Here is a 26882-nt window from a genome sequence, read left to right on the forward strand (position 1 = left end):
CTACTACAAAAAAAGTAATAAAATTGCCAGGGAGTAATCATAAAATATAAGAATACAATCGGGTATACAGATATTAAATATATACTTTGTAGAGTTTCTCTTAATCTGTCTATGTACAGCCATTGTTTTTTAGTAATCTTGCATTTATAAATGTGAAATTTGGTCAAATGTATTAAACAGGCATCATTGATTATGTGGCCTGTATCATTTGAGGACGCGCCTGTACGCACGCGCGCATGCGCACTGTCCTTTGACTCCTTTCATGAGCGTGCATATATATGTCCATAGTGACAATAACAGCGAAGGGCCGCGGCGTCTCCCATGACAACGGCAGCCAGACAATGAACGAGCGCCCGGGTGGCAGAAGAGACACGAGCAAATATGTATTTTTGAATTGGGACATTTTTGAAAACGTGTTGTTCTGTCCGTTTACGTCATACTTGCTGAATATCTCGCGGCGCGCCATGTAGCGGAGGCCGCGCTCGCTCGCTCGCGCTGCTGGGCGGGGAGGTGAACGTTCAGACGCCTGGAAGATCCTTCGGGAAAAGCGTCGGGAATATTCGCGCATCTTCAAAGCTGGATTGTGGATTCTTCACGGGGATCGAGGTAAATTTCGCCCTGATGGTGTTCGGGGCGCTCGAGCGTCTCTGGTGTCACTGGTTGTGGCCGCTGACAGGTGCAGTCAGATTATATGTCTGTGATAGTGATAGTAAAGCAGCTCCATTCATTCATAATCTCTCGTTTGCTGAGCACGCACTGAGGATTGTATTTAGGAATAGATCATAATTAACCGCGTGTGAGTAGTCATTCCTCAGTGCTGCGGTCTCCGGTTGGGTTATTGGTAACGTTAGGTGATTGTTCCTCTGTAATTCATTCATTGTTTGGTCTGGATCAGGATCAGGATCAGGATGCTGGTTCGTCTGTCTGGGCCTCTGCTGTTTTGGTGTTTAAACACTCACAGTATTACACTGTGTGCTGCTTTTTCAATGAATGCAAACTGTCTTTATACAATAAAGGCTGTGCTTAGTACTCTGGTAGAACTGTGATGGTAATGGTATTTACCATGGTACATCACAGTCAAAATTGCATGTGTCAAATGTGCAGCAGTACTTGTTGACATAAATGTCTAGTACAAGCTAGCTATTGAAATATTATTTAATGTTAAATAAATAAATAAATTGTACTAATATATATATACATATATTAGCGCTGTAATCGATTAATCGCGATTAATCAAATCCAAAATAAAAGTTTGTGTTTACATAATATATTGTGTATAATTATTTTGTATATAAAAATACACACACATGCATGTATATATTTAAGAAAAATGTGTTATTTATGTATAAAATAGTTCTATATATATTATATAAATCATATAAAAATATATATGCAGTATATAAATGCAAATATTTCTCAAATATATACATGCGTGTGTGTGTATTTATATATACAAAATAATTATACACAATACACACACATATATTACGTAAACACAAACTTTTATTTTGGATTCGATTAATCGCGATTAATCGTTTACAGCCCTAATTATATAAATATATATATATATAATATGCACACAGAAAGACACCTCTCAGATGGCGTGCAAATTTTGAATTGAGCTCTCTTTTACTTTTCTTGTGCTTGAACGGACATATTCACACAAAATTACGTTAAAAAAACCTTGGGTATCCGAGTATAGAAAATAAGGTGTAAAAATGTTACCTTTAAGGCTACAACAGCTTGTGGCAGTACCGTTAAAATGACATCTTTGCACCTTTTTTCTTACCACAAAAAGGTTCATAGTAGTACCCTAAGGTACGTATTTGTACTCTTAGGTACTAATATGCACCTTTTAGGAGTAAAAAAAGGTACAAAGATGTCATTTTAAGGGTACTGCCCTTGTGACAAGCTGTTGTACCCCTAAAAGTATACACCTTTTTTACACAGTATACACAGTCTGTTATATCTATAAACAGTTGAGAAATAAGACGTGTGTAACAGTATATTGGATCCGTGCAGCTCTTAAAGTGACAGCGGCCTAATAAACCTGCTGCTGTCTTTGTTTTAATATTAATTAAACGACAAAGGACAAAGAAAATTACTGTTAGACTTTCCTAAAAACACGAAAAGCAGTGTTTATTTTATTGGTGTGTTTGTTCTATTGTGTTTGTGCTATTGCTCATAATTTTATTATTTGTTCCTATTTTATTACTTGAACAATATTTGAAAATTATGAGTTCCGCTTGTAGCTTTTAGTGTAACAACCTTGTTTATTAAGGTTATGGGTCAAAAACAACGAATACAATAACTAGGCCTATTTTATTTATTTAATACTTTTTTTTTTTGGTGGTGCAGACACTCTGAATATTTCAAAATCATCTAAAGCCGTATGATTACTTTGAGGAATAGAAGAAAATATTAAGTAATTCGTTTTGCGCATGCTTCGTAGTAGAGCAGCGGATAACTCCTTTGAATGCATTGTCTTTTTGTTGTTGTTGTATGAGCTGTTCGTTTGGGATGTTTTCAGTGCCTCTTGTGTGTTTAGGATGGATGTAGGTGCGCTCGCTGGTGGGGACGGCGGCCCCAGAAGAGCGGATTCGGTTGAGGGAGGACTTGAAATCGTGCCGCTGGAAATGTACGACTCGGCCCGAGCAAAGATAGAAGCGAACCTCCGCTGGTTGTTCGCCAAAGCGTACGGTGAAGGTAGGTGCATCTCTCTTCTGCAACTGCTCCTTACAAAAGTTGACGGTATTGTGATATTTATAGGTTCCCAAAACCATAGAAATACAGGCCTTTGTGCTGGACACTGTATTCTGGGCACACTCTTGTTTGGGCTGTGACTTCTATTAAACTGCTTGCTTTGGATGCTGGCTGAGATAGTGACTGGCATGGCGAAAATAGTTCAGATGTGGCAGAAGGTGTGTGTGTGTGTGTGTGTGTGTGTGTGTGTGTGTGTGTGTGTGTGTGTGTGTGTGTGTGTGTGTGTGTGTGTGTGTGTGTGTGTGTGTAGCTTCTTAGTCAGCAGTTCTCAGAGTCCACAGTGACCAGAAGAGAGGTTGGGAAAGGAGTGGACGGTCTCACAAAAATTAAATTTTTAGGACATGAAATCTGTTGTTGTTTTTCTTCCTTCAAATTCCATGTTTTTTTTTTACAGTACCGGTAATAGCGCCCTGCTAGATTTTTTTCTGTCTGTTTTAATTTTTCTGTATTTATGATTTACTATTAAAATGGAAGAACAATCATATAACTTAAAACATTTTAAAAAAATAATATTATTATTATTATATTACTTTGAGAAGTATTAATGTATTTCTGTCACAGTTTCTTCAAACTTTTATAATGATGGGTTGTCATGAAGACCTTTGAGTTTCTGTGTCTATTATGATATGATGATCGTTTTTATCGAATTAAATTGTGAAGTTCTCATAATGACTCTCACAGCAGCTCTAGCCTCAGTTGACTGAATGTCTGATGCAAATGGCACACAAAATGGGAAACACTTTAGGAGTTTTGAAGTTACCATCTGATTGGTTGAAATCTACAGGATTTCTGGGAGACGTGTGTGTCGCGTTCCTTAACTGCGCGCTGTCATGATGCCAAACCCCCTTATGGAAGTAGAAAGCCATCATGTTTGCAACTGTGACAATGAGCGCTTATCAGCTGGATATTGAGAAGTATGTGAAGTTCACGGTGCCATTGTTGCAATAAACCTGAATAAATACTTCATTAGTCTGTTAATGTAGGGACATCGACTTTACAATTTCACGCCCCTAAACATGATGCGGAACAAAACGAACTGTGATTGGTTGCGTCAATTGTCCTCTTGGGCGGTCCTTGGCCAATGAAAGCTGCGATGGAGTCCAGACCTTGATCAGCTCTGTCTGGAGATGAAGTTCATGTGTTCATGACATGTCCACATATAGAAAACACCTCGCGGATCACGTGTGGAGGTCTCGTAAATCTTCAGTATGTGTGCAGTTGATCAAACACAGAGACACGCTGAACATGCACTTTTTTTTGGTGCTTTAATACTCACAAACTCTAGTCCACATGACCATTTGATGAATTGTACAGCCTTACTTTTGATTCATTCAGCAAAATTCCATGACATTACATTTTTATGTTTATTTATATTTTGAAGTTTTCCAAATTTAGTAAATTATAGGGCCCTAATGAACATTTGTGCATATGAAACACACTGGATTTGATAGGCAGGAGGAAGGTGATGATGGTGTCTTGAGTTTAATCGGGGGACAGAAATAACGCCGTCAGTGTTACATCACAAAGCCTTCAGACTGAAATAGCTGTGTTTGTGGGAGAGCACCGGTGTGTGAACGTGTGTGTTGATAACCCTGAGTGATGCTAAAGGATTTCTGTTTGTTAGTAACTGGAGGTCTTGTAAAATCTGGTGATTTCTTCAGAACAAAAACATTCTTATTGTAGATCATTAAATCGAAATGTCCATTTAGAGATTGTGTTTCTTTCTTCAGGCCTCGCTTGTGACACGTGTTTATGTGAGTTACCGTTGCCTTTCTATCAGCTCAAACCGGTCTGGTCGTTCTCCTCTGACCTCTGGCGTCAACAAGGCATTTTCTCCCACAGAACTGCATATTTTCTCTTTTTCATACCATTCTCTGTAATCCCTAGAGTTTGTGTGTGAAAATCCCAGTAGATCAGCAGTTTGTAAAATAATATAATAATATTTAGGAATAATATTGTTATTCCTAAACAATATTTGATTCCTAGAGTTTGGATTCCTAGAGTTTGGTTTTGTAATAATATTGTATATCAATTAAATGGATATTATATACTTAATATTACAAATAATTAAATAGATCATTTTGATAATTTCCTTTTGCAACACGCTTAGTAATTTAATTTAATTTAATTAGTTTATTTGTCAGGGACAATGTACAAAATACATTAATCTTACGAAGAGATATTTTGTACTAGAGTTAGCTAATGCTATTTTCCATCTGCAGTCCCCGGGCAGGTGCACACAATATTAAAACTTTACATTGCAAATAACTGTCAGTAGCACTAACAAATTCATGCAATATTAGTTAATATTATTGCTTATAGTTATAGATCCATATTGCTCTGTAAGATTTCTTTGGCCTCATACGTGTGAATGAAGGAACCGGATCTAAATGAACCCAAATGAGTTATATTGTCTAAAATCCTGTGCATACTGTCACAAAAAAGCTTTTACATTTTGCTCTGCTGATACATTTTTTAAATAAACTAATCTGAATCTAAATGTTCAGTTGCTGCATGCATTCAGAATAATGTTGAGTTCTAGTATTTGACTGATTGTCCTTTCGGGTCTGAAACTTGAACCTGCCTGTTCAGCTAAAACAAAGATAAAGACAATTTGATGTGATATTGCGGATTCATGTGAAGTTTTGCCCGTAAGCTTTTTGTCCAGCATGGAAGGTGCGGTCAGATGTCATCGTGAGGGAAACCCTCCGAGTGTGTGTGTGTGTGACCCACTTCTGATCTGTCAGCCTTTATTTATTAATGACAAGTAGTGCACACGCCTTTACACACATACACACACACACACACACACACACACACACACGGGAAGTGGTCTGTGATGTGTGTAGAATTGTTTGAAATATTATGTAAATATTATAAAGTAAAAAATTCTTTGTATGGTCATTTATGTAGTATACAAGTGAAACTCAGAAAATGTGAATATTGTGCAAAAGTTCATTTATTTCAGCAATTCAACTTAAAAGGTGAAACTAATATATTATATAGACTCATTACATGCAAAGTGAGATATTTCAAGCCTTTATTTGTTATAATTTTGATGATTATGCCTTACAGCTATGAAAACATTTTCACAATATTCTAATTTTGAATAAGCTTATTTCATAAGCTGTAAGCCATAATCCTCTATATAATATATATTAGTTTCACCTTTCAACTTTTGCACGATATAAAAAAAATTGAGTTTCACCTGTATATAGATCATAATGCAGTAATATTTTTAAATTATGGATTATTTAAAAAATATTCCAAGAAAAATGTAAATGGTATTATATTTAAAAATCATATATCAAGGGTTATCTAGGCCTACGTTGCAAACAGCCAGTTTAGGAGATGAAATGTGTTTATGGTTGAGTGTGTATCTTAAAAGAAAGTAGTAGGCTACCATGGTAATCTGAGCGGTCTTGTGAGACATTAGGAGAGTTTACTCTGTGCAAACAGTTTGAATTCACTTATTTCCGCTGGAATGGTGCATTGCGAAGTGTAAAAATGCACAGGAAAGTCACAAAGAAAGTGACGCTTTGTCATGCAGCCAAACTTGATGTTTTAACTTTTGCTATAATGTCCTGCGATGTCGACAACGATATGACAAAATGTTTTTCACAATATAATAAATATTCAATTACAGTAAGGAATGCCATTGCGTTATACTATTACCTCTGTTAAAGGGATAGTTCACCCAAAAAATGAAAATGAGTAAAAATCATTTACTCACACTGGTGTTGTTTCTAATGATACTTTTCTGTGACATTTTATTTAAAAAATATATATTTTATATTTAATTTTCAAAAAGAATTATAAAGTAGGGCATACGGCATTAGAACAACACCAGGGTGTGTAAATGATGCCTTAGTCTCTTTAAGGCCATCCCCATATTTCTCAGCACTGTCGCTTGAATTTCAAATTACTTTTACCGGTAATTACATTTGGAAAATGTTAAACACATCAGACTCTGATAACCAATTAGTTTTCACTTAAGACAACCGACCAATGCTTTCTGATAATTTTTTACTCTTGCTTGCAAAAAAACTCAAATTTAAAATCTAAATTTCTTAATTACTTTCTCCCAGCATGCACTGGATTGGATAAATCCAATCTTATTTACATTTATTTATACAAATATTATATATAATTCATTAATCGCTTACTCTTGCTTTGAACAAAAATATTCAATTATTATTTAATATTTAATTATAATAAAAAATATTCAATATTCAAATATCTCTCAATTGCCTTTGAACACTCAAGACGTGTGCCTAAATCAATGCTGCACTAATATATGTGCTACACAACACACAATAAATACACTAAAACCCAGAGGATCACTTGTATATTATTATATATATCGCCCAGCCCAAAAACTTGCTCTATGGTAAAACACCAAAGCAAACAGTATGACTCTCTGGAAAGCTGCTTTGAAAGGATTCGTATTGTGAAAAGCGCTATGCAAATAAATCTGACTGGACTTAAATTTCAAGTGGCAAGTCCAATTTTCCAGCTTTATATCTAACGGATCCTTTCCTCTGTCTCTTTCCACACCCTCAAAACACATCTCACACATTCCCATCCATCAAACACCCCACCGGACGCAGTCTTAAGACCTGTTCACACCAAGAAGGATAACTATATTAGCGTCCACACCAGAGGATTATATCACTCTGTTTATTTGCTCAAGCTCTTTAAAGCGGGATGGATTATGATTGGCTGTCAATGTTTTTATCATTAAAGTTATCGTTCTTGTTGTGAACGGGCCTTCAGTGTTCCTATGTAGGATTGGTAAAAACACACACACACACACACACTGATCTCATCAGGGGTTATTTGCTGGTTCCCTGTTGTTAATGTTCCTCAGGCTTTAATCTGACTGGTTGACCTTTGACCTCCTACTTTAACAGATCCTCACAATGACCCTTGGTGAAGGGGACAAAATACAAAAGCAGATCTATAAGAGAGAAACAGAAAATGTAAAGGGAAAAGTGGCTTTTTGGACTGGTAATCAACAGTGACAGTTTTCCACCTGCAGGATTGTCGTCATTAACTAAAGCCGCTTATCGTCTTGACCACACGCTCTTCTCACGGCTAAATCAAGCAAACAAGGTCAAACGCATGAACAAATGAAATGAACATTGTGTTTAGCCACATTAACCTAGCAGTTAGTTGTAATTAGCCTAGCGCTGAAGCCGTGAATGTATAATCACATTGAGACACACCGTTTCTGTGGAAGTTTTTGTGATTTGCTTGTGTCGGCTAGCTAGATGTTAGCCTTGACGTTCGCTAGGAGCGGCTAATCTCGAAATCTCCTGTCGGACACTTTAGTTTTCTGTGTGACATGACATCTTCAAATCTTTATCTTGCAGCCTTTCCACAGTTCTTATAATCTGTCTAAAGATTTGTCACTTCTCTTACAATTTATTGATGATTAGAAAAGAGATGGCAAGGTCACATCTTACCCAAATTTATATTATATTTTAGATATTTTATCCATCCATCCATCCATCCAAAATGTTGCCTAAAATACAATTATTATTTTATTTTATTTTTTACAATTTTCATGTAATGTGTATTTTATTGCAAGTATGTTGTTTTTATAATTATAACATTATGAATGAATGAATTATAGCATTATATGAAAGTATATTTTGTTGTTTCAGGTTTATATTGATTTGATACATGTGTACAGGTTGTCATAATGCTGTGTTTCTCTTTGTGTGTGTGTGTCAGAGCACATCCCGACGGACCTGCGAGACCCGTTCTACACGGATCAGTACTGCGTCGAGCACATAAAGCCGCCGGTGTTATCGCTGCTGCTGTCCTCGGAGCTCTACTGTAGGGTTTGCGGACTCCTCCTGAAAGGAGAACAAGCGTCTGCGCTCACTTCCCATCAGGCCGTCATCCAAACGCTCGCACGCCGGGGGATATATGTCAGAGAACCAGACGACACGCCGGTTTCCCACGACGACCTCTCCTCCACCCCGATTAAGATGGTGTGATTGTGACCTTTGACTTCCTCTTACCTGAAGATAGCAAAGTGTTAGGGGCTTGTGTTAACGTCTGTCTCTAAAGAGGCACAAATCCCAGAAGTACAAATCCCATTAGTTTTACCCATAGCGAAGCTGATGTTTATTATATTATAATATAGATATTTTTAAACAAATATATATTTTTTTATATTTTTATATATATATATATATATTGTGTGTGTGTGTGTGAGAGAGAGAGAGTGATTTAGAGAGGTGTATTTGAGGACAGAACTGAGGCACAGTATGACCATCTGCTCAACCTGCTGGGGTGATGGAGTGTCCAGACGTGTGTGTGTGTGTGTGTGTGTGTGTGTGTGTGTTTTTTTTGTTTTGTTTGTAGGTCAATAGAAACATCCATAATGTTTCTCTAATGGACAAACATTCACCCAAACACAAAGTCTCTTTCATTTAGTTTCCATCACTAACTTTCAGAAGATTATATTCACGAGATGAGCATCACCACATGGCAGCACATCAGTTGCTTTTCGATTTGTTATACAAGCACAAAAAGAAAGAAATATACAAAATTTAAAAATATGAAAATATTTTTTCATTTTGAATATAGATTAAGTTTAGTCATTTTATTTGCATATAATTTTAACTTATTTCATATTTTATTTTTATTTAATGTTTTCTTTCTTTTTTATTTGTATAGTTTTAGGAATGTTAGTACTTCAGCTTAAATGTATTTATTTCAGTCAATTGCCAAGGCAACATTTCAAATTTTCGGGGATGTTTTGCATTTATTTATTGAATTTTTTTAGCCTCATTTCAAATGACTGAAAAAGTTTTAGTTAACAAACACTGCTTCCCAAGAAAATTCGAAGGCAGCAATACTCAAGTACACAAGTCTGTAAACACAAATCCTAAAAGATTTCACATGTCATTGCTTCCGAAGGGTGTCACAACATGATTACAAGTACTTGAGCATTCTCAGTATTGCTAAAGAGTAGCGGACATTAGCACAGACTTTCTTCTTGTGCGGTCAGATTGAACAGAATGCATGTTGAGTAGCGGCTATCAGAGTATAATAACACATTCGATTGAATGGAATCAAAAACCTTTCTGATGTTTGTGTGTGTAGAGTGTGTTTCTGAATGAACTCCCTCCACCATAGACACACAGGCTGCGTCCGAAATCACATGCTCTCTTGAGTAGCTACTTATTTTGAATTTGAGTAATTGCTTCAGGGCTGCTAAAAAAAGTATGTTCTATATAATATCATATGCACACACCATATCTTGCTGGTAGAAGTAGGTCATCCAGGTACTTTTTTGCCCACTCTTTTATTAGTTCTGTGATTTTGGACGTATGGCTTTTGTCACATACTGTTTTTTGGTCTAGTAAATGGTAGGGAAGTATGTGATTTCGGACGCAGCTTCAGACTCTTTTCCCATCATTAAACCGAGGCCGTGAACTTTCTGCACTGCAGCCAGTTCACTGACAAACACTTGTGCCGTGACTGTGTTCTGTCAGGTGTGTGTGTGTGTGTGTGTGTGTGTGAAACAGAGATTGAGTACAGCAGGACTGATGTTCTCCTTATATGGCTGAATCTTTTGAGTCGTCCATCTTGTTGAGAGATTATGTAAACATCTCTCTCTTTCTCACGGTATGTTTGGGATGGTAAACTACTCTCTCCACTTTTCCATCGGTATGCCGTATGTATACTGTGCACAAATTTCTGTACGCATCAAATGTTATTCTATTTTTAACTCCTCGTTTAGATCATTATAAATGCAATTAATTAATGCAATATAATCTAGTGATGCACAGTAAATCGTCAACATATCGCTAATCAGCCTTTTTTTTCTTGAATTATTTTTTGTTTGTTTATAACAGTATTGATGGATATCAGATATTGACTTTTTTAACTCTAATTTTGATCAGATTGTCAAAAGTTACAATATTTTTACAGAATTTTATTCAATGCAAAATAACCATATTACTTTGTGAGATAAAAACACTGATTTAAAATGCAACAAAGTGAGTTTATGTGATATCAATGTAAAAAAAGCAACTATATATTGTTAAATATTTTAATATATATTGTATTGTTTCTTTGTTAAAAATATGTATATTTTAAATATATATTAAACTATCTGTTATAATCAATTACTATAAATCTATAAATCAGTATTGATATATTATGACATTCATTTTTATATGATTACTCCTTTTATTAACTTTTTTATTTACTCCTTTATGTACATTTATTCTGATCAAATCTCAAATCAGCCGTTCAAATCCCAGCATTGTTATTTTAGTGTTATTTGTATACTTTTTATAGTATTCGTTAATATTTTGAATGAGCTTATATATTTTTTTTTTTTTGAAGTTTAGGAGCTTTTGTCATGTCATTATGCGTTTTGTCATTATTATTAGTCAGCATGCTACTGTTTGAATTTGTTACATTCTGCCTTCTGATCACATGCTACTTTTTAATATATTAGGGCAGTGTACACAGTTATGTAGTGTGTAGTGTGGCTTTATTGTGAATATAGTTATAGTTATACAGAGAATCATCTGTCCGGTTACATTTGTTTTGTGTGTGTGTGTGTGTGTGTGTGTGTGTGTGTGTGTAGAGTTCTCATATTCCGCTGATAGACGCTCTGATGATGGCGTACACTGTGGAGATGATGGCTGTAGAGAGAGTGGTGGCAAGCGTCAAGCGCTTCTCCTCCTTCTGCGCCTCTAAAGAGCTTCCCTTCGACATGGAGGACGCCATGCTGTTCTGGATCAACAAGGTCAGTGTTTGTTTTTTCTTTAACTTGGCCATTTCAGTTCACATATAAGGGTTAGTCAAGGTTTCTTGAACCAAAACATGTCCCCTCACCCTTCAACAGGCTATTTTTGCTACTGTACCTTTAAGGTGTCTAATAGTGTTTCGGTAACACTTTACAATAAGGTTCATTAGTTAACATTAGTTAACTTCATTAGTTAACATTAACTAATAATGAACTGCACTTATAAAGCATTTATTCATCTTTGTTAATGTTAATTTCAACATTTACTAATACTTTATTAAAATCTTGTTAACATGAGTTAATGCACTGTGAACTAACATGAACAAACAATGAACAGCTTTATTTATATTAACTAACATTAACAAAGATGAATAAATACTGTAACAAATGTATTGCTCTTTGTTACAGAGTCGAGTACACTGAACTGTTTGTGTTTGTGTTGCAGGTGATCTTGAAGACGAGAGAGCTCTCGGAGAAGGAACTCAAGATGAAACAGCCGCTGATGGATTCGCCGTGCCATCAGAAGGTCTGACCAATCACGAGTCTCGTAACCCATCCAATAGTAGACCGTTAGCATGCAGCCGTCCTCGTTGATTGGCTGAATCACTCTGTGCATTTTACTAAACGGTTTTACCCTGTTCAGTGATCAGATTCGATTGCTTTTAAATCTGATCGTTCTCTTCTCCCTACACCTCTTTCTCTGCTCGACCTTTAACCTTTATGCTCTTCCTGTTTGTCTCTCTTGTCCCGCCCCTTCCTGTCGGATAGTCTCCCTCAAAATGGTACTGGAAGCTCGTGCCTGTAAGTGCCACAGCGCCCCCTGTGTCTGCAATGTTATGCACCGGGCAAATGACTAGATAGTGTGTGTATGTTTGGCAGGAGGAACGTGTGTGTGTGTGTTGTGCATCTCATGCATTCATCTCTCTGTCCACCTCTCTCTCTTTCTCTGTTGTTCGTTGTCTTGTCTCTGTCTATCTCAGCCTGATCTCATGAACGCTTTGGCCCATTGCATGCTGGAGCCAGTGGAATTCTCTCGTGTGGTACAGTACTCGCTCTCAACTGTTTTCAACATTGATAATAATCAGAAATGTTTCTTGAGCAGCAAATCATCATATTAGAATGATTTCTGAAGGATCATGTGACACTGAAGACTGGAGTAATGATGCTGAAAATACAGATTTGATCACAGGAATAAATATATCTTTTTTAAATATAGTCAAAATAGAAAACAGTTATTTTAAATTGTAATTGACAATATTACTGTTTTCACTGTATTTTTGATTAGATAAATGCAGTCTTGGTGAGCAGAAGAGACTTCTTTTAAAAACATAAAGTCTTACCAATCCCAATCTTTTGGACAATAATTTATCAGGACCCCGTATTGAGTAGCAAACCTTTAACATGCATACAATACTTCACTCTTCCATTCATCCATCTGTCTTTTCATGCATCCACACGTCCAATCATTCAAAATGTCATTCTGTGGTTTACTTTGTGTTTGCTGAAGGTTTGACCTCAACATTAAAGGTCCAGAAGAGTGTTTGGATCTGTGATGTAGAGGCAAAGACCTTCAGACCCTCACTATAGAAGAGAAAGTGGAAATTACTGAATTAAATTACTTTTAAACACAATTTGGAGAAACTACTTTTATGATCCTGGCTCCAGGTCCAATCTGATCCTCTCCCTCTATCTCTCTAAAAACACCAAAAATAATTATGATCTTATGTAGATTATTTACATACATTATTTTTTTAAGCATGTATATGTATATATATATATATATATATATACATACTAATATGCCAACCCAGGATTTTTAGATTGATTGAAAAAGGTCTATATAAACTGTGTGTGTGTGTGTATATATATATATATAAATAATTTTATATATATATTATATTAGTACATATTTTGTATATATATATATATATATATACTGTATATACAATTATTTGACACAGAAGAAGCCACTTTGCCACATAACACATTCCACATTAGGAAAGTTTTTAAAAAATGCATGAAAATAGTCTTCTTCTTTTTTAAAATGTTTGTTCCACTCGAAATGAAAATTCTGTCGTGTGTGTATCGTAAGGATTTAAAAAAAATTGAGAGCTAAGACAGAAGGCAAATTTTTTTGTTTTTTTACACATTAAATTTTTATTTCAGTGTGTTCCCCTCACAGTTATCACGGAATCCAAAGACTTTGAGCGTAGTAATGCCTTAATATTAAGCAATTTAATTATTATTAAGTTGTACAGACTACTTTTGTGTTGTGTCCTTTTTGGAGGTCAGCAGACCGAATTACTATCCACATTTATTTTAAGGGAAAGATACAACTAAGAACAAAAGCATATTTTGAGTGACATGAGTCAGATAAATGACAGGATTTTCATTTTCGAGTGAACTTTCATGTTGAAAGTGAGCGTGTCATTTAGTATGTGTGAGACTGTGCATGTGTCTGATCTGTGTTAGATGCTTTATAAGTCCCTGCCTGCTCTCTCTCAGGTACGTTACCGCAGAGAACACCTGTCCGGTCGTTCTTTCCCTCACCTGTCTGTGCTGGAGGACCTGATGAAGGACATATGTGACGGGGCGGCACTGCTAGCGGTCGTCCACTTCTACTGCCCCGAATACATGCGGATAGATGGTGCACACACACACACACACACACACACACACACACACACACACACACACACACACACACACACACACACACACACACACACACACACACACACACGCGGCCACAAATGAGCAGAATAATTTTGTAAATTCTTACGTCAACTGTTGTATTCAACTCAAAAATGTATGCAACAATGATTTAAAAATCTTTATAAATAATTTCTAAAGTAGTTTTGAAGTTAAAATTGGCATTTCTACTTTTTTCAGGATTCTTTGATATTTATACTAACCCCAAATCTTACTCTCTTACTATCTCTCCCTCTCTCTGCATATATATTTATTATACATACACACACACACACACACACTCACTCACTCACACAAATGTGCAATCATTTTTTGTAAATTGTTAATTTACATGTATGCATTTAGCAGAGACTTATCCAAAGCAACTTACAAAAAAGGAAACCAAAGCAGTTTTTCAAATATTCAACACTATTCGTAATATATAAAGCCAACTGTGTTCAATTGAACTCAACAATTAATGCAAGAATGATTTAAAAACTATGCATACATATATTTTTTTAAAAGTTGTTAAGCTCTTTAATTTTCAAAGTTGTTTTTCTCCATTAGACATATGTCTGAAGGAAGTGGCGTCTCTGTCGGATAGTGTGTATAACATCCATCTGCTGCGGGAGTTTTCTAACGAATACCTGAACAGGTGTTTTTACCTGCACACTGAAGACCTGCTCTACGGCCCACCGGTGCTAAAGGTCCGTACCTAAATCTATCATTCTGCACTATAAAAGTATTGTACAGGGTTTCCTTCTAAGAAACCAAAGGCCAAATTAAGACAGCATCATATGCATCCTTCACAAGACAGTCCAGAATACAGTGCATACAAATCTACGTATGCTATTAAACTAACATGCTTGCTTTTTTTTTTTTTTATCTAATTGACTTTACTTAGTAGACAGCTCGCTAGGTTATAGACCAGAGCTTATGTGTGCTAACTGACAGCTAACAGATTCCCTGCGTGACTGTGGCTTGCTCTTGTCCCTCCAGCATAACGTGATGGTTTTCATTGCTGAGCTGTTTTGGTGGTTTGAAGTAGTGAAGCCGGACTTCGTAAAGCCACGAGACCTACAAGAGATTAAAGATGGTAAGAACCGAGTCTTACAAGCTTGATACTTTCAGATGCACACTTAGTTTCTATCTGAAGACGTCCTCATTCACTCTTTATTATTATGCTGTGTTGTGATTGACAATCTGACAGTGAGAGCGTCTCTTCAGCCAAAGAGTTCCCGTCCCCATGTGCCCATATCCAATGCCACTAAGCGTAGCTTTTTAACTCCGTCTCCTTCAGCCGACTCGTTGGCGACAGCGGCCAATCCTGACGGTTGTATGCGGTATTACTTGCACCCTGAGGAGTCCTTGTCTGTGTAAGTCTATTAAAAGTACATAACGATATGTTGCACATTGCAGTAGGTATTTATACACTTCATTGCATTAAATTACAACCATGCAATATCACAATTGCGTTGTGATTTAAAACAACAAGCTAGCAGGTTAACAGTGTTAAGCCTTGTTCAGACTGTCAGTCCAAATCTGATTTTTGTGCATATCCGATTGAAATCCTGTTCAAATCGCATTTCTGAAAATCCGTTTCAGTCTGACTGCTCAGGTCGTGGTTTATGTGACTTTCTCATGCCAAGTAAAACTTAATTGTCAGACGTTGTTGTTGTATGGAATATTACACTATGTTCAACTTTATGCAAATGAAGAGTGACTTTTGGGAGAGACAACCAATAGAAGTGAAGTCTGAAGTAGCATATGATCCGTCGCTCTTCAGTGTCGATGCAAGATGGAGAAGCTCATCTTAGCAGTCTGCAACTGTCCTATAATTGATGATATGTCTATGTACGCATACTATAGTACTCGCCGTACTGACTCTGAATGGTTTTGTGAGCTCTGATAGAGCGGCTTTTGCTGCAGGTAAACAGCCGCGATGGCAAAGAGCACTTTATTTTATAAATATTCACATATAACACGAAAGAGCGGCATGGGACACACAAATCGGATCTGAACAGTCGCGATACACAATGAGGACAGTCAATCACTTTAGATCAGATTCCAAATGGATGCACAAATAATCAAATTTGGTCTGAAAGTGTGAACATAGCCGTAGCAATCTCTAGTGTTAGATCCCAAAATCTACAGACTGGTTTGTCAATGGCTAATGTATGTTTTGTGTTTTAAATATTATTTTTATTTTTATTGAATTGAGTAAGTATCGTGTAAAATTACATATATTTAACTCATTTTGTTCTTTTATCACAATTAAATAGCATAGATAGATAGTTAGATAGACGTACACACATATATGGCTTGTTGCAACTAGCCGTTTAACTTTTTTTCTTGTAATGGTGCTGATTTTGTTTCAGAATAAATAGAAGCCCGTCCCCCTCCCACCCGCTCCTCCCGTTACGACAGAGACCGCAGAAGACCTCTCAGGGGGAGGAGAGTTCAGGTAACTACATCCCCGAATTAAACTTTTAGCATAATATTGCATTTAGATTGATGAGATTGATTAAATTGATTCTCAATTCTCTAATTGATACAATTTTTCTCTGTCATTCTGTGAGCAGAGCTCAGGAACAGGTCAAACTCGTTGTCCCGTATGGATGGACTCATGCTTGGTTCACAGCTTGCCTGGACAGAACGGAGACAAAGGTACGGGTTAAGTCTAATGTCACACAGTACTGGGATTGTTAACTGAAGTTAAAACTATTCAAATAGTTTTCTTCAATTGAAATAAAGCTGAAATAAAATAAAATGTAAATAATGATAAATAAATAATCAAATGTTGCCTTGCAGTCACTAAATTTACTGAAGCTAAAACTGAATTAAAAAATAAAGCTGAAAAGAAATAAAATAAAATGGCAAAAGCACATAATAAAATGACTAAGACTAAAATTAAAATGTACTGTACACATAAAAAGAAATAACACTGATGTCACATTAAATGGCATTTATATAGATTTAATTAGGCGTGGACAATCTGACCAAAAATACAGTGCTATGCATAAGTTTAGACACCCATGCTAAAGTTGCCTAAAAAGAGGAATAAAAAATCATCTTTTGGAAATTTATCTTAATGCCTTAATTTAAAAAATGAGGAAAACTCCAACCTTTAAGGACACCAATTTTCTTTGTGAATGAATAATGTATCGTAAAAAAATAAATGTTCTTCCTTAAAATACAGGGTGCATAAGTTTGGACACCCCTGTGTTAAATTCCCATAGAGGCCGACAGATTTTTATTTTTAAAGGCCAGTTATTTCATGGATCCAGGATACTATGCATCCTGATAAAGTTCCCTTGGCCTTTGGAATTAAAATAGCCCCACATCATCACATAACCTTCACCACACCTAGAGATTGGCATGGGGTACTTTCCATAAGATCATATCTCAATGCAAATTAAACCAGCTTTTAAGCTAACTGAAATAAAACCATGCCAATCTCTAGGTGTGGTGAAGGTTATGTGATGATGTGGGGCTATTTTAATTCCAAAGGCCAAGGGAACTTTATCAGGATGCAGAGTATCCTGGATCCATGAAGTAACTGGCCTCTAAAAATAAAAATCTGCCTGCCTCTATGGGAATTTAACATAGGGGTGTCCAAACTTATGCACCCTGTATTTTAAGGAAGAACATTTATTTTTTTAAGATACATTATTCATTCACAAAGAAAATTGGTGTCCTTAAAGGTTGGAGTTTTCCTCATTTTTTAAATTAAGGCATTAAGATAAATTTCCAAAAGATGATTTTTTATTCCTCTTTTTAGGCAACTTTAGCATGGGTGTCTAAACTTATGCATAGCACTGTATATCATAGCAAGAGTTATTTTGTGGCATGGTAATGGTGTAACAATCAACCTTTTTACTTCAGGCTGTGTTATCTAAAATGCAAAGGGGTTCTTTGAAAGATTGACCAGATTAACAATAACCAACTATAACATTTGACAAACAGTATTTTCGGTCTACTAGCATGAAAGGAAAACACTCACCAAACAAATACACCATTACAGCTCACAGAATAAAGCTTTATATTTTCACACATTCAAGTGACCCACACAACCCCCCAATAGTTCAATGTCCTTTCTCTTTCAGTCCCGAAATTCACCTAAAAGTCCAAACTAAATGACGGATATTCTGTCCTTTATCATGACGGCTACGAGAGAGTGAATAATCCAAGGCCGATGCCGGTCAATTGTCCCATAACATAGCAAACAAAAATAGTAATCCACAAAAGAAAAGAAACCTGTACGCGATCGTTGGTTTGCAGTTATACCACGCACATCATAAAATAAACAAACAAAACAAATCAGCCTCACCAACTCCGGTGAAATCAGTCCAGCCAGCCGCCTGGGAAGGTTATTTTGTCGCGTCCTCAATTTGGTAACGCACCCGTCTTCCACTCATTACAAACGGCGTTAAGATCACATAGTCTGTTTTCCCAGTTGGAATGTCTTCTTTTTTCTCTCCCACACAAGAGAAAACAGTTTTCAAATGCTAGTAGCATGCAGCACTGAGTACGGGCGCCACTACCTCTGGTTTCACACATAGACAGTATATAAGATGGACACAGCGACCCCACAGACTTCAACGGAGAAAAGTGAAGCCCATTTGAAGCACTCACTTCCTGATCGCCAGGCGAACTGCGCAGACTCAAACTGAGCTTGAACACGTGAGCAACGTGTCTGACAGCTGTCAGTCTTCTAGTAGCTGTGCGGAGAGAAATCTGAATCATTCCCTTCCGAATCTCGCAGAGACGGAGAGCGTGAGCATTAGCTGTCCATGAGCTAGCAGCGGGATCAACTTTATCACTCTCTATGGGCTTCTCCCTTGACTTTATCGGACTTAATGCCTCCACGTTCCCCCGATTGCCTGCGAGCTTCTCCGCCGGTCTATACGGTAATTTCTCTACAGTGCGACAGAGAGTCGCGTGAGTTATGACGCAATCGTTAGCCTATTTTTACAAAAACGGCTTCTACGGGGCCATAACGTAAGGTACAAGGTAATGGAGCCTTTTATACATTGTCGAGTTTCTTTAGAAATAAATAATGGACAAATGGAGTCTTTGGACGCCTCAGATGTAAAGTTATTCGCTGTCAAAGTGACGCAAAAATGAATGGGAGTCAATGGAATGCTAACAGCAGGTGAAGTTCTGCTACAATGGCGGCGCCCGCGGAGGCTTCAGTTTCCGGCGGATGGATTACCCCCTTGGTTTCACACACCCCTTTTCCTTCAGACCGCCCCCCCTATATATACAAGTTTGGGTGCGCGGTGATAAACGTATCGGCCGAACAGTGGCCTAATACCAAACACCCTTCATATACCATTACACACAGTGGAAGTAAACATGAAAAAAAAAATACATATAAATAAGTACATATACATATCACTCAGATATTAGATGACACCTACAGACCTATATGCACTCAATTAAATACTTAAACTCCTTGACGAATTTTAAGACATATACCTAAACTAATGTGGCAGTGTCACAATGGTCCTAAAATATCACTATGTTGTTATTTTTGCTGGAAATTCTATGAAAATGTATGAAAATGTGTTAATGCCTGTTTTTTTGTTTTTGTTTTTTTATCCAGTAAATTAAATACTTTACAAATGACAGCTACTTTATCTCATTTGAATATTTTTTCCTTTTATTTGGAACTTGCAGAATCTCTACAGGTTGACACATTTCCACCATTGCACAATTGATACTGCCCAGTCCTGGAATACATGACTAACCCGTTCAAATAAATATATCTGTATCTCTTTTCTCAGACCCATCTCTCAAATGGAGACGGATTGGGAACGCATATGTGGCGATAATATCAGCTTGGCTCGTTCCATTAGCAAGGACAGTTTAGCCTCCAACGTCATCTCCATTACTCCACGACACCGCATCAATGGCCAGCCCCTCCCCCAGACACGTAACTATGACAACCAGGAGGAAGAGGAGGAGCTATTGGCTGTCATTAGCCCCGAGGGCGCTGCTGCATCCAGAGATGGTTTCTTCTTGGAACCGTTGCAACCTGCAGTTCTACGACCAAATAAGGAGAAAATGGGGATTAGTAAACGGGAGGAGAGTGGCGAAGGACGGGGTCAGGGACGCCGGGGGGCGCATACGCCCACAGAATGCGTGCTCAACCGGACGTTTACTCCAATCAATAGCATAGAGCAAGAAAGCTCTCGAGCGCAATCCCCGGGAAGCTTCTTCCTGCACGACGACGTGGAGTGTGTGCGGGACAGTCCGCTCGAAGCCTGGGAGGACATCGCCTCAGACTCTGAGTTTGATGAAGATGAAGATGTAGAGGTTCCAGAACAAGAGCTTTCCAAAGCGCTTCTGATGCAAGCTGGGAGGAAATGCATGGGCTTCGGAGAGGAAGAGGAGTCCGTGAAGTTGCGTGAGGACGTTTGCGTGCACGAACGGGACGATAAGGAAGGTACTAGCGGTCGGGCAAGTCCCTGTCCCAGCGTGTTGTCGCAGGCCAGCAGCACATCGACCGGCCGCATGACGAGTTTCGCAGAACGCCGCAGGCATAGAGTCGGGTTTCCTGATGGTTGTCCCAGCACAGGAAGCTCGCAGACAACCACTCCCGATGGATCCGAAAGCATGCACTTCCCTTCGGACAAGAGTCCGGGGACACCAGGTGGCCGTCCTGGTTTCGCTTCCGAACTTGTACACCTTCGCATGCAGTTGGAGGAAAAACGGCGTGCCATCGAGATGCAGAAAAGGAAGATGGAGAACTTGTCGGCACGCCAACGGCAACAGCTGGGAAAGGCGGCATTCTTGCATGTCGTTAAAAAAGGGAGGAGCGACACACTGCCACACCCACTCAAAACGGGAATTGTGTTTAAGGAGAAACCGCTTGCGAAGGACGATGCATGCGTTGAGGTTCTGAAAGCTCGAGGAAAGGGCCCTGAGCATAAAGAAACGTCAGTAACTCCATTAGAGGATAAGAACAATCGTTTGAGTGTCCTGGGAGGGGGCGGAGCTTCAGACGATGTGGGCGGAGAGCCAGATCTCAGTGAATGTAGCCGTTCAATCGAGCTCCTGAACGAAGCGATCGGAGCGATACAGCAGCAAATGATGCAAATGTCTCTCCAGCAGGACTTGCTCATGAAACAGACCGTCCAGTCCCCGCAGGAACAACCGCAAACCAAACCAAGCACAGTGCCAACCTTAAACGAACAACCGCCGGCGCCGGAGCAGAACGAGACCAAGTCGCGCCTCTCCGTGCAGTTCACAGAATCTTTTTCCACCGCGACCAAGCGTCCTCCCAGACTCAGCTCGAGTCGTACGCCTCGGGCCAAACCTAGCGACCTCAAACTGAGCAAAGATACTAACAGTCGTCCAGCACTAAAAGCAAGCACTCCGACGCCGGGTGGCAGGACCCCCCGGGCTGAGAATGAAGAAGAGGGTGGGCGTGGCTTGAAAGGAATTATTCGGAATACTACATTCAAACTGCAGGAATCTGCAAACAGACACTCAGACATCCTCGACCCTCCCCAAACCGAACTCCCCTCCGCAGAAGCGCCGCCTGACGATCCGGCCCGGGAGCGGAGCGAGTCCAGAGGCTCTAGAGAGGAGACCGTTCCAGTTTCATCTGAGGAAAACAGAACGAAACAGCTGATTGAAGTGGACCTATTTGACCCGGCTAACCCGTCAGAAGGCAGCGCAGAACCTGATGGTGAACAGAAGTCCGGGCTGGGCTTCTTCTTCAAGGTATCAGAGCGTTTACATAATAATAATGATGATAATAATAACAAAACATTTATCCATACATCGTGTCTACACCGGAAATGAGTAGTGCAACACGACAAAAGACAATTGAACCATTGTCTACACTGTGGATTATTAATGATTATTATTATTATTATTTATATATTTTTAAATCTGTTATTTAGATCTTGTTGTTAGATTGCACATTAACATTTATTTAAATGATATTGCATTGTAAAATAAATAGGTAGTTGGCTAAAGTAAAATTTTCATTTTTATTTAAATCATAAAAGTTACTTTTCCATTTCATAAAAGCAATACGCCATAAGAGTCTACTAAAAGCAACAATAACGTGATAAAAGACACCAATGATCAATCAAAATAAAAAAAGTTAGGTTAAAAAATGTATTTTAAGGTGACATGGTTACATTGTACTTACTCAAATAAGTACTGAGTAATATTAATTACTCTAGTTAATTAACTAGATGTACTTTATAGTTACAGTTAGGGTTTGGTTTTGGGTTAGTTACTTGTACTTGTATTTACTTTACATAATTATTACTATAGGAAGTACATGTAGTGATGTGTAACTGTCACCTTAAAATAAAGTGTTACTAAAAAGTTATTAGTTAGTTATTATTAAGAAATATACAATTTTGTTCACAAATTTTGAAACTTGTAAAGAAAGATGAAACTTGCCTGATTAGTATTTTTGTTTGTTTGTATGAAAACCATTGCCTTCCTGTATGTAGGATGATCAGAAAGCAGAGGACGAGCTGGCGAAGAAGAGGGCGGCGTTCCTTCTTAAACAGCAGCGCAAGGCCGAAGAGGCACGGATACGCAAGCAGCAGCTGGAGGTGGAGTCAGAGCTCAAACGAGATGAAGCCAGGTATCAGTCACGCTGCATCTAGTGAGTAAATAGCAGAGCTTTTCTGTATTTGATGTCATTTATGTGTTTGTGTCAGACGAAAAGCTGAGGAAGACCGCGTGCGTAAAGAGGAAGAAAAGTCTCGTAGGGAGCTGATCAAACAGGAGTACCTGCGCAGGAAGCAGGAAGAGCTTCTGGAGGAGCAGGGCGTCGCCAAACCACGCCCACGTAACAGGAGGCCACGCCCTAAATCCCTGCATCGAGCTGAATCTTCCTGTTCGGCTCGTAAGAAACTGTACTTTTAATGCATCTATACATCATGCATTTGATTCTGAGTCTGTAACGCCACTCGTTCTCTCTCCAGCGGTGAGTCTCTGTTCTGCTCCCTCTGGATCTTCTCTCTCATTGGCTTCTGCTGCTACTGAAGGTGACAGTGTGGCGTCAGGAGGGGCCAGTTCACACAGGTGAGGAGCATTACATATGTGCGGCCCACTTCTCTGGACTTAAAGCGATAACTTTATGCAAAAATGTTGCATTTCTTCACATCACACTTTGAATTGACTGATACTCTGTTTTTGACTAGATTCAGAGCTACTTCTGTGTGTGCGTGTGTGTGCGTGTGTGTGTGCGTGTGTGTGTGTGTGCGTGTGTGTGTGCGTGTGCGTGCGTGTGCGTGTGCTTGTGTGTGTGTGTGATAAATTCCAATACATTAAAAAATTTAAAATATTTTTAATTGATTTATGTTTTTTATTTTTAATAAATGTTAATTTAATTTAATCTTTTGTAATTTATATTTAATTAAAAAAAGTTTTTTTATATTTTATTGCATCATTGTTGTTTTTTTGCATGTGATAATTGTATTTGCATGTGAAGCAACAGCTTTTCACTGGCTTTCAGTCCAGTCATCAGATCATAATATCATAATTCCCGGATGTGTGTTGTAGGGGGGAGTCTGTGGAATCTTTTCCTATATTGACCCGAAATGCGAGCAGGAACATGGAACGAGACTGGGACAACGGCTCAACGGCCTCGTCCATCACGTCTGTAGCAGAATACAATGGTGAGATACACACATTTACATCTCTTCTTGAATGCATTTATAGTTTTATTATGTTATTTGTTTTGTTCACCCAAGATAACAAAATGTTTCAGCATTATTAGCTCAGTTTGGGTTTTTCCCCTTTCTGTCCTCAGGGCCCAGGTTGTTTAAGGAGCCTAGTGCAAAGTCCAACAAACCGATCATCCAGAATGCCATCGCTCACTGCTGTCTGGCGGGAAAAGTCAATGAAGCGCAGAAGAACGCCATTCTGGAGGTGAGTGCAGTTACTGTGACAGCAGGCTGTTAAATCACATTGCTACAGTGCTATTCTTACTATTACATATTATATTTGGTATTTATGCAGTTCATAGTTTGAATACTGTGCACAATATGCAAATTTTCTGTATGCTTATGAACTACTGCATTTTTGTACTGTTATACAGTATTCGGTTTCACATACTTGGCATGCAGTATGCAGAGTATATACTTAACCATTACTATGTACTATATTATTTGCATGGATGGATGGGTGGATGGATGGATGGATGAACAGATAGATGGATGGGTGGATAGATGGATGAACAGATAGATGGATGGGTGGATGGATGGATGAATAGATAGATGGATGGGTGGATAGATGGATGAACAGATAGATGGATGTGTGGATGGATGGATGAATAGATGCATGGATGAATAGATAGATTGATGGATGAACAGATAGATAGATGGATGGGTGGATAGATGGATGGATGGATAGATGGATGAATAGATAGATAGATGGATGAATAGATAGATTGATGAACAGATAGATAGGTGGATAGATGGATGAATAGATGGATAAATGGATGGATGGATGGATGGATGGATATATGGATGAATAGATAGATTGATGAACAGATAGATAGGTGGATAGATGGATGAATAGATGGATAAATAGATAGATGGATGGATGGATGGATGGGTGGATAGATGGATGGATAGATGGATGAATAGATGGATAAATAGATAGATGGATGGATGGATGGATGGGTGGATAGATGGATGAATAGATGGATAAATAGATAGATGGATGGATGGATGGATGGGTGGATAGATAGATAGATGGATGGGTGGATAGATGGGTGGATAGATAGATGGATGAATAGATAGATAGATGGATGAATAGATAGATAGATAGATGGATGGATGGATGGATGGGTGGATAGATAGATAGATGGATGGGTGGATAGATGGGTGGATAGATAGATGGATGAATAGATAGATAGATGGATGAATAGATAGATAGATGGATGGATGAATAGATGGATGGATGGATGGATATATGGATGAATAGATAGATAGATGGATGAATAGGTGGATGGATGAATAGATGGATAAATAGATAGATGGATGGATGGGTGGATAGATAGATAGATGGATGGGTGGATAGATGGGTGGATAGATAGATGGATGAATAGATAGATAGATGGATGAATAGATAGATAGATGGATGGATGGATGGATATATGGATGAATAGATAGATAGATGGATGAATAGGTGGATGGATGGGTGGATAGATGGATATATGGATGAATAGGTGGATGGATGGGTGGATAGATGGATGGATAGATAGATAGATCAAGACAGTATTGCATGATAAAAAACATTTTACAATTTGTTGAACAGCTGCACACTAAACTGATTTATATAGTTTTTATATTTCTATGCATCTTTATATCCAGCTGTATATGTTTGAATATGTAACGAGTCACTGCCATTAATCCACAGGAAATCGAGCGATGTGAGTCCAACCACCTGATAATCCTGTTCCGTGATGGTGGATGCCAGTTCCGGGCGCTGTACGTGTATTCCCCCGAAACAGAGGAGATCGTGAAGCTCAAAGGCACCGGGCCGCGATCCATCAGCCGCAAAATGATCGACAGACTCTACAAATACAGCTCCGACCGCAAGCAGTTCAACGTCATTCCCGCCAAGTCCGTCTCGGTCAGCGTAGACGCTCTCACCATCCATGGTCACCTGTGGCAGGTCAAGCGGCCGAGCACCTCCAAGAAAAAATGACCCTCCTTTCCATTGGCTCATCGGATAGATCCGCTGCTTTCTGATTGGCTACTGGGTTATATTCCAGTCTCATAAACTGTCGTTTTGCAAATGAGCAGGCCTCCTAATATCCTATTGGTCCACAAGCTTCTCAAATTCCAGACTAGACTCCTGCTTTCCTATTGGCTCACCAGCTCCTTTTGGCCACTGCGCTGTGACATCACATGAGCAGAGCTGAGGAACAAGTGGAGTGGGTGGAGCTTGATGTTTGATTGACAGAGTTAATGAATGTGTTTTAGAATTATGTCATCGTTCAGTGTTGCTGTTTTTTTTAGGCAGAAATCTGCATGTGGCACTTTTCTGTTTGATTTTACCGTAGTATTAATTTACACAGGAACGACAGACAACACTCTCACTACTTGAATTATGAATTATGTACTATGGTTACACGAATGTGCGTGCGAACGCATCCGGTGTTTTGCGTTTCTCATACCTCTCCATATGCTGCTGTTCATACGTGACACTTACTTTAGCAGTGCAATGCAATGAACATGTGACAAGGGATGTGTGTGTGTGTGTGCGTAGATGTTGACCTTCAGCTTTTCATGGTTTTAAAATGTTTTATCATGAAATGGTTCTGTATTCATCTTTTCTTTTTTCTTTTCTGACATGTATTCATGCTAACTGCTGACAGTATTAATGTACTTTCATAATTCTTCACTGAGGAACCAGATTGTCATAGAAACACATTGCCACTGATTGTGTGTGTGTGTGTGTGTGTGTGTGTGTGCGCGCGTGTGTGTGTTCAGTAAAGAATGTATGCACTCCAGGGTCTCCTGTGAGCAGGGCTTTCTGTTGTTTATGTTTGGATTGTACAAAACGTTGCTTTAATTTTTTTATTATTATTATTTACCATATATTTATTTTAAAGAAGAACACTGAAATTTAATAAATTATACAACCAAAATGA

General features: G+C 38.4%; 1 protein-coding gene across 5 annotated transcripts; it reads left to right on the forward strand.

Moving 5' to 3' along the window:
* The first annotated feature begins 234 nt into the window (after window positions 1–234).
* camsap1a (calmodulin regulated spectrin-associated protein 1a) lies at window positions 235–26882 on the forward strand. 5 transcript variants are annotated; one of them, XM_079585225.1, is made up of 19 exons: window positions 271–606; window positions 2549–2706; window positions 8503–8765; window positions 11384–11545; window positions 11991–12071; window positions 12526–12585; window positions 14051–14192; window positions 14804–14943; window positions 15236–15332; window positions 15537–15612; window positions 16615–16700; window positions 16819–16903; window positions 20026–21970; window positions 22720–22856; window positions 22933–23120; window positions 23200–23299; window positions 23780–23895; window positions 24030–24148; window positions 25643–26882. In XM_079585225.1, the coding sequence occupies exons 2-19, from the start codon at window positions 2550–2552 to the stop codon at window positions 25931–25933; spliced, it is 4245 nt and encodes a 1414-aa protein (XP_079441351.1). In that variant the 5' UTR covers window positions 271–606; window position 2549; the 3' UTR covers window positions 25934–26882. The 5 variants fall into 5 exon arrangements, with proteins under 5 accessions (XP_079441350.1, XP_079441351.1, XP_079441349.1 ...); XM_079585223.1 differs by lacking the exon at window positions 12526–12585 and adding an exon at window positions 12314–12346 and having other exon boundaries at window positions 285–606; window positions 15447–15612; XM_079585222.1 differs by having other exon boundaries at window positions 287–606; window positions 15447–15612.

Source organism: Phoxinus phoxinus, assembly GCF_949152265.1.
Source record: "Phoxinus phoxinus genome assembly, chromosome: 17".
NCBI lineage: Eukaryota > Metazoa > Chordata > Actinopteri > Cypriniformes > Leuciscidae > Phoxinus > Phoxinus phoxinus.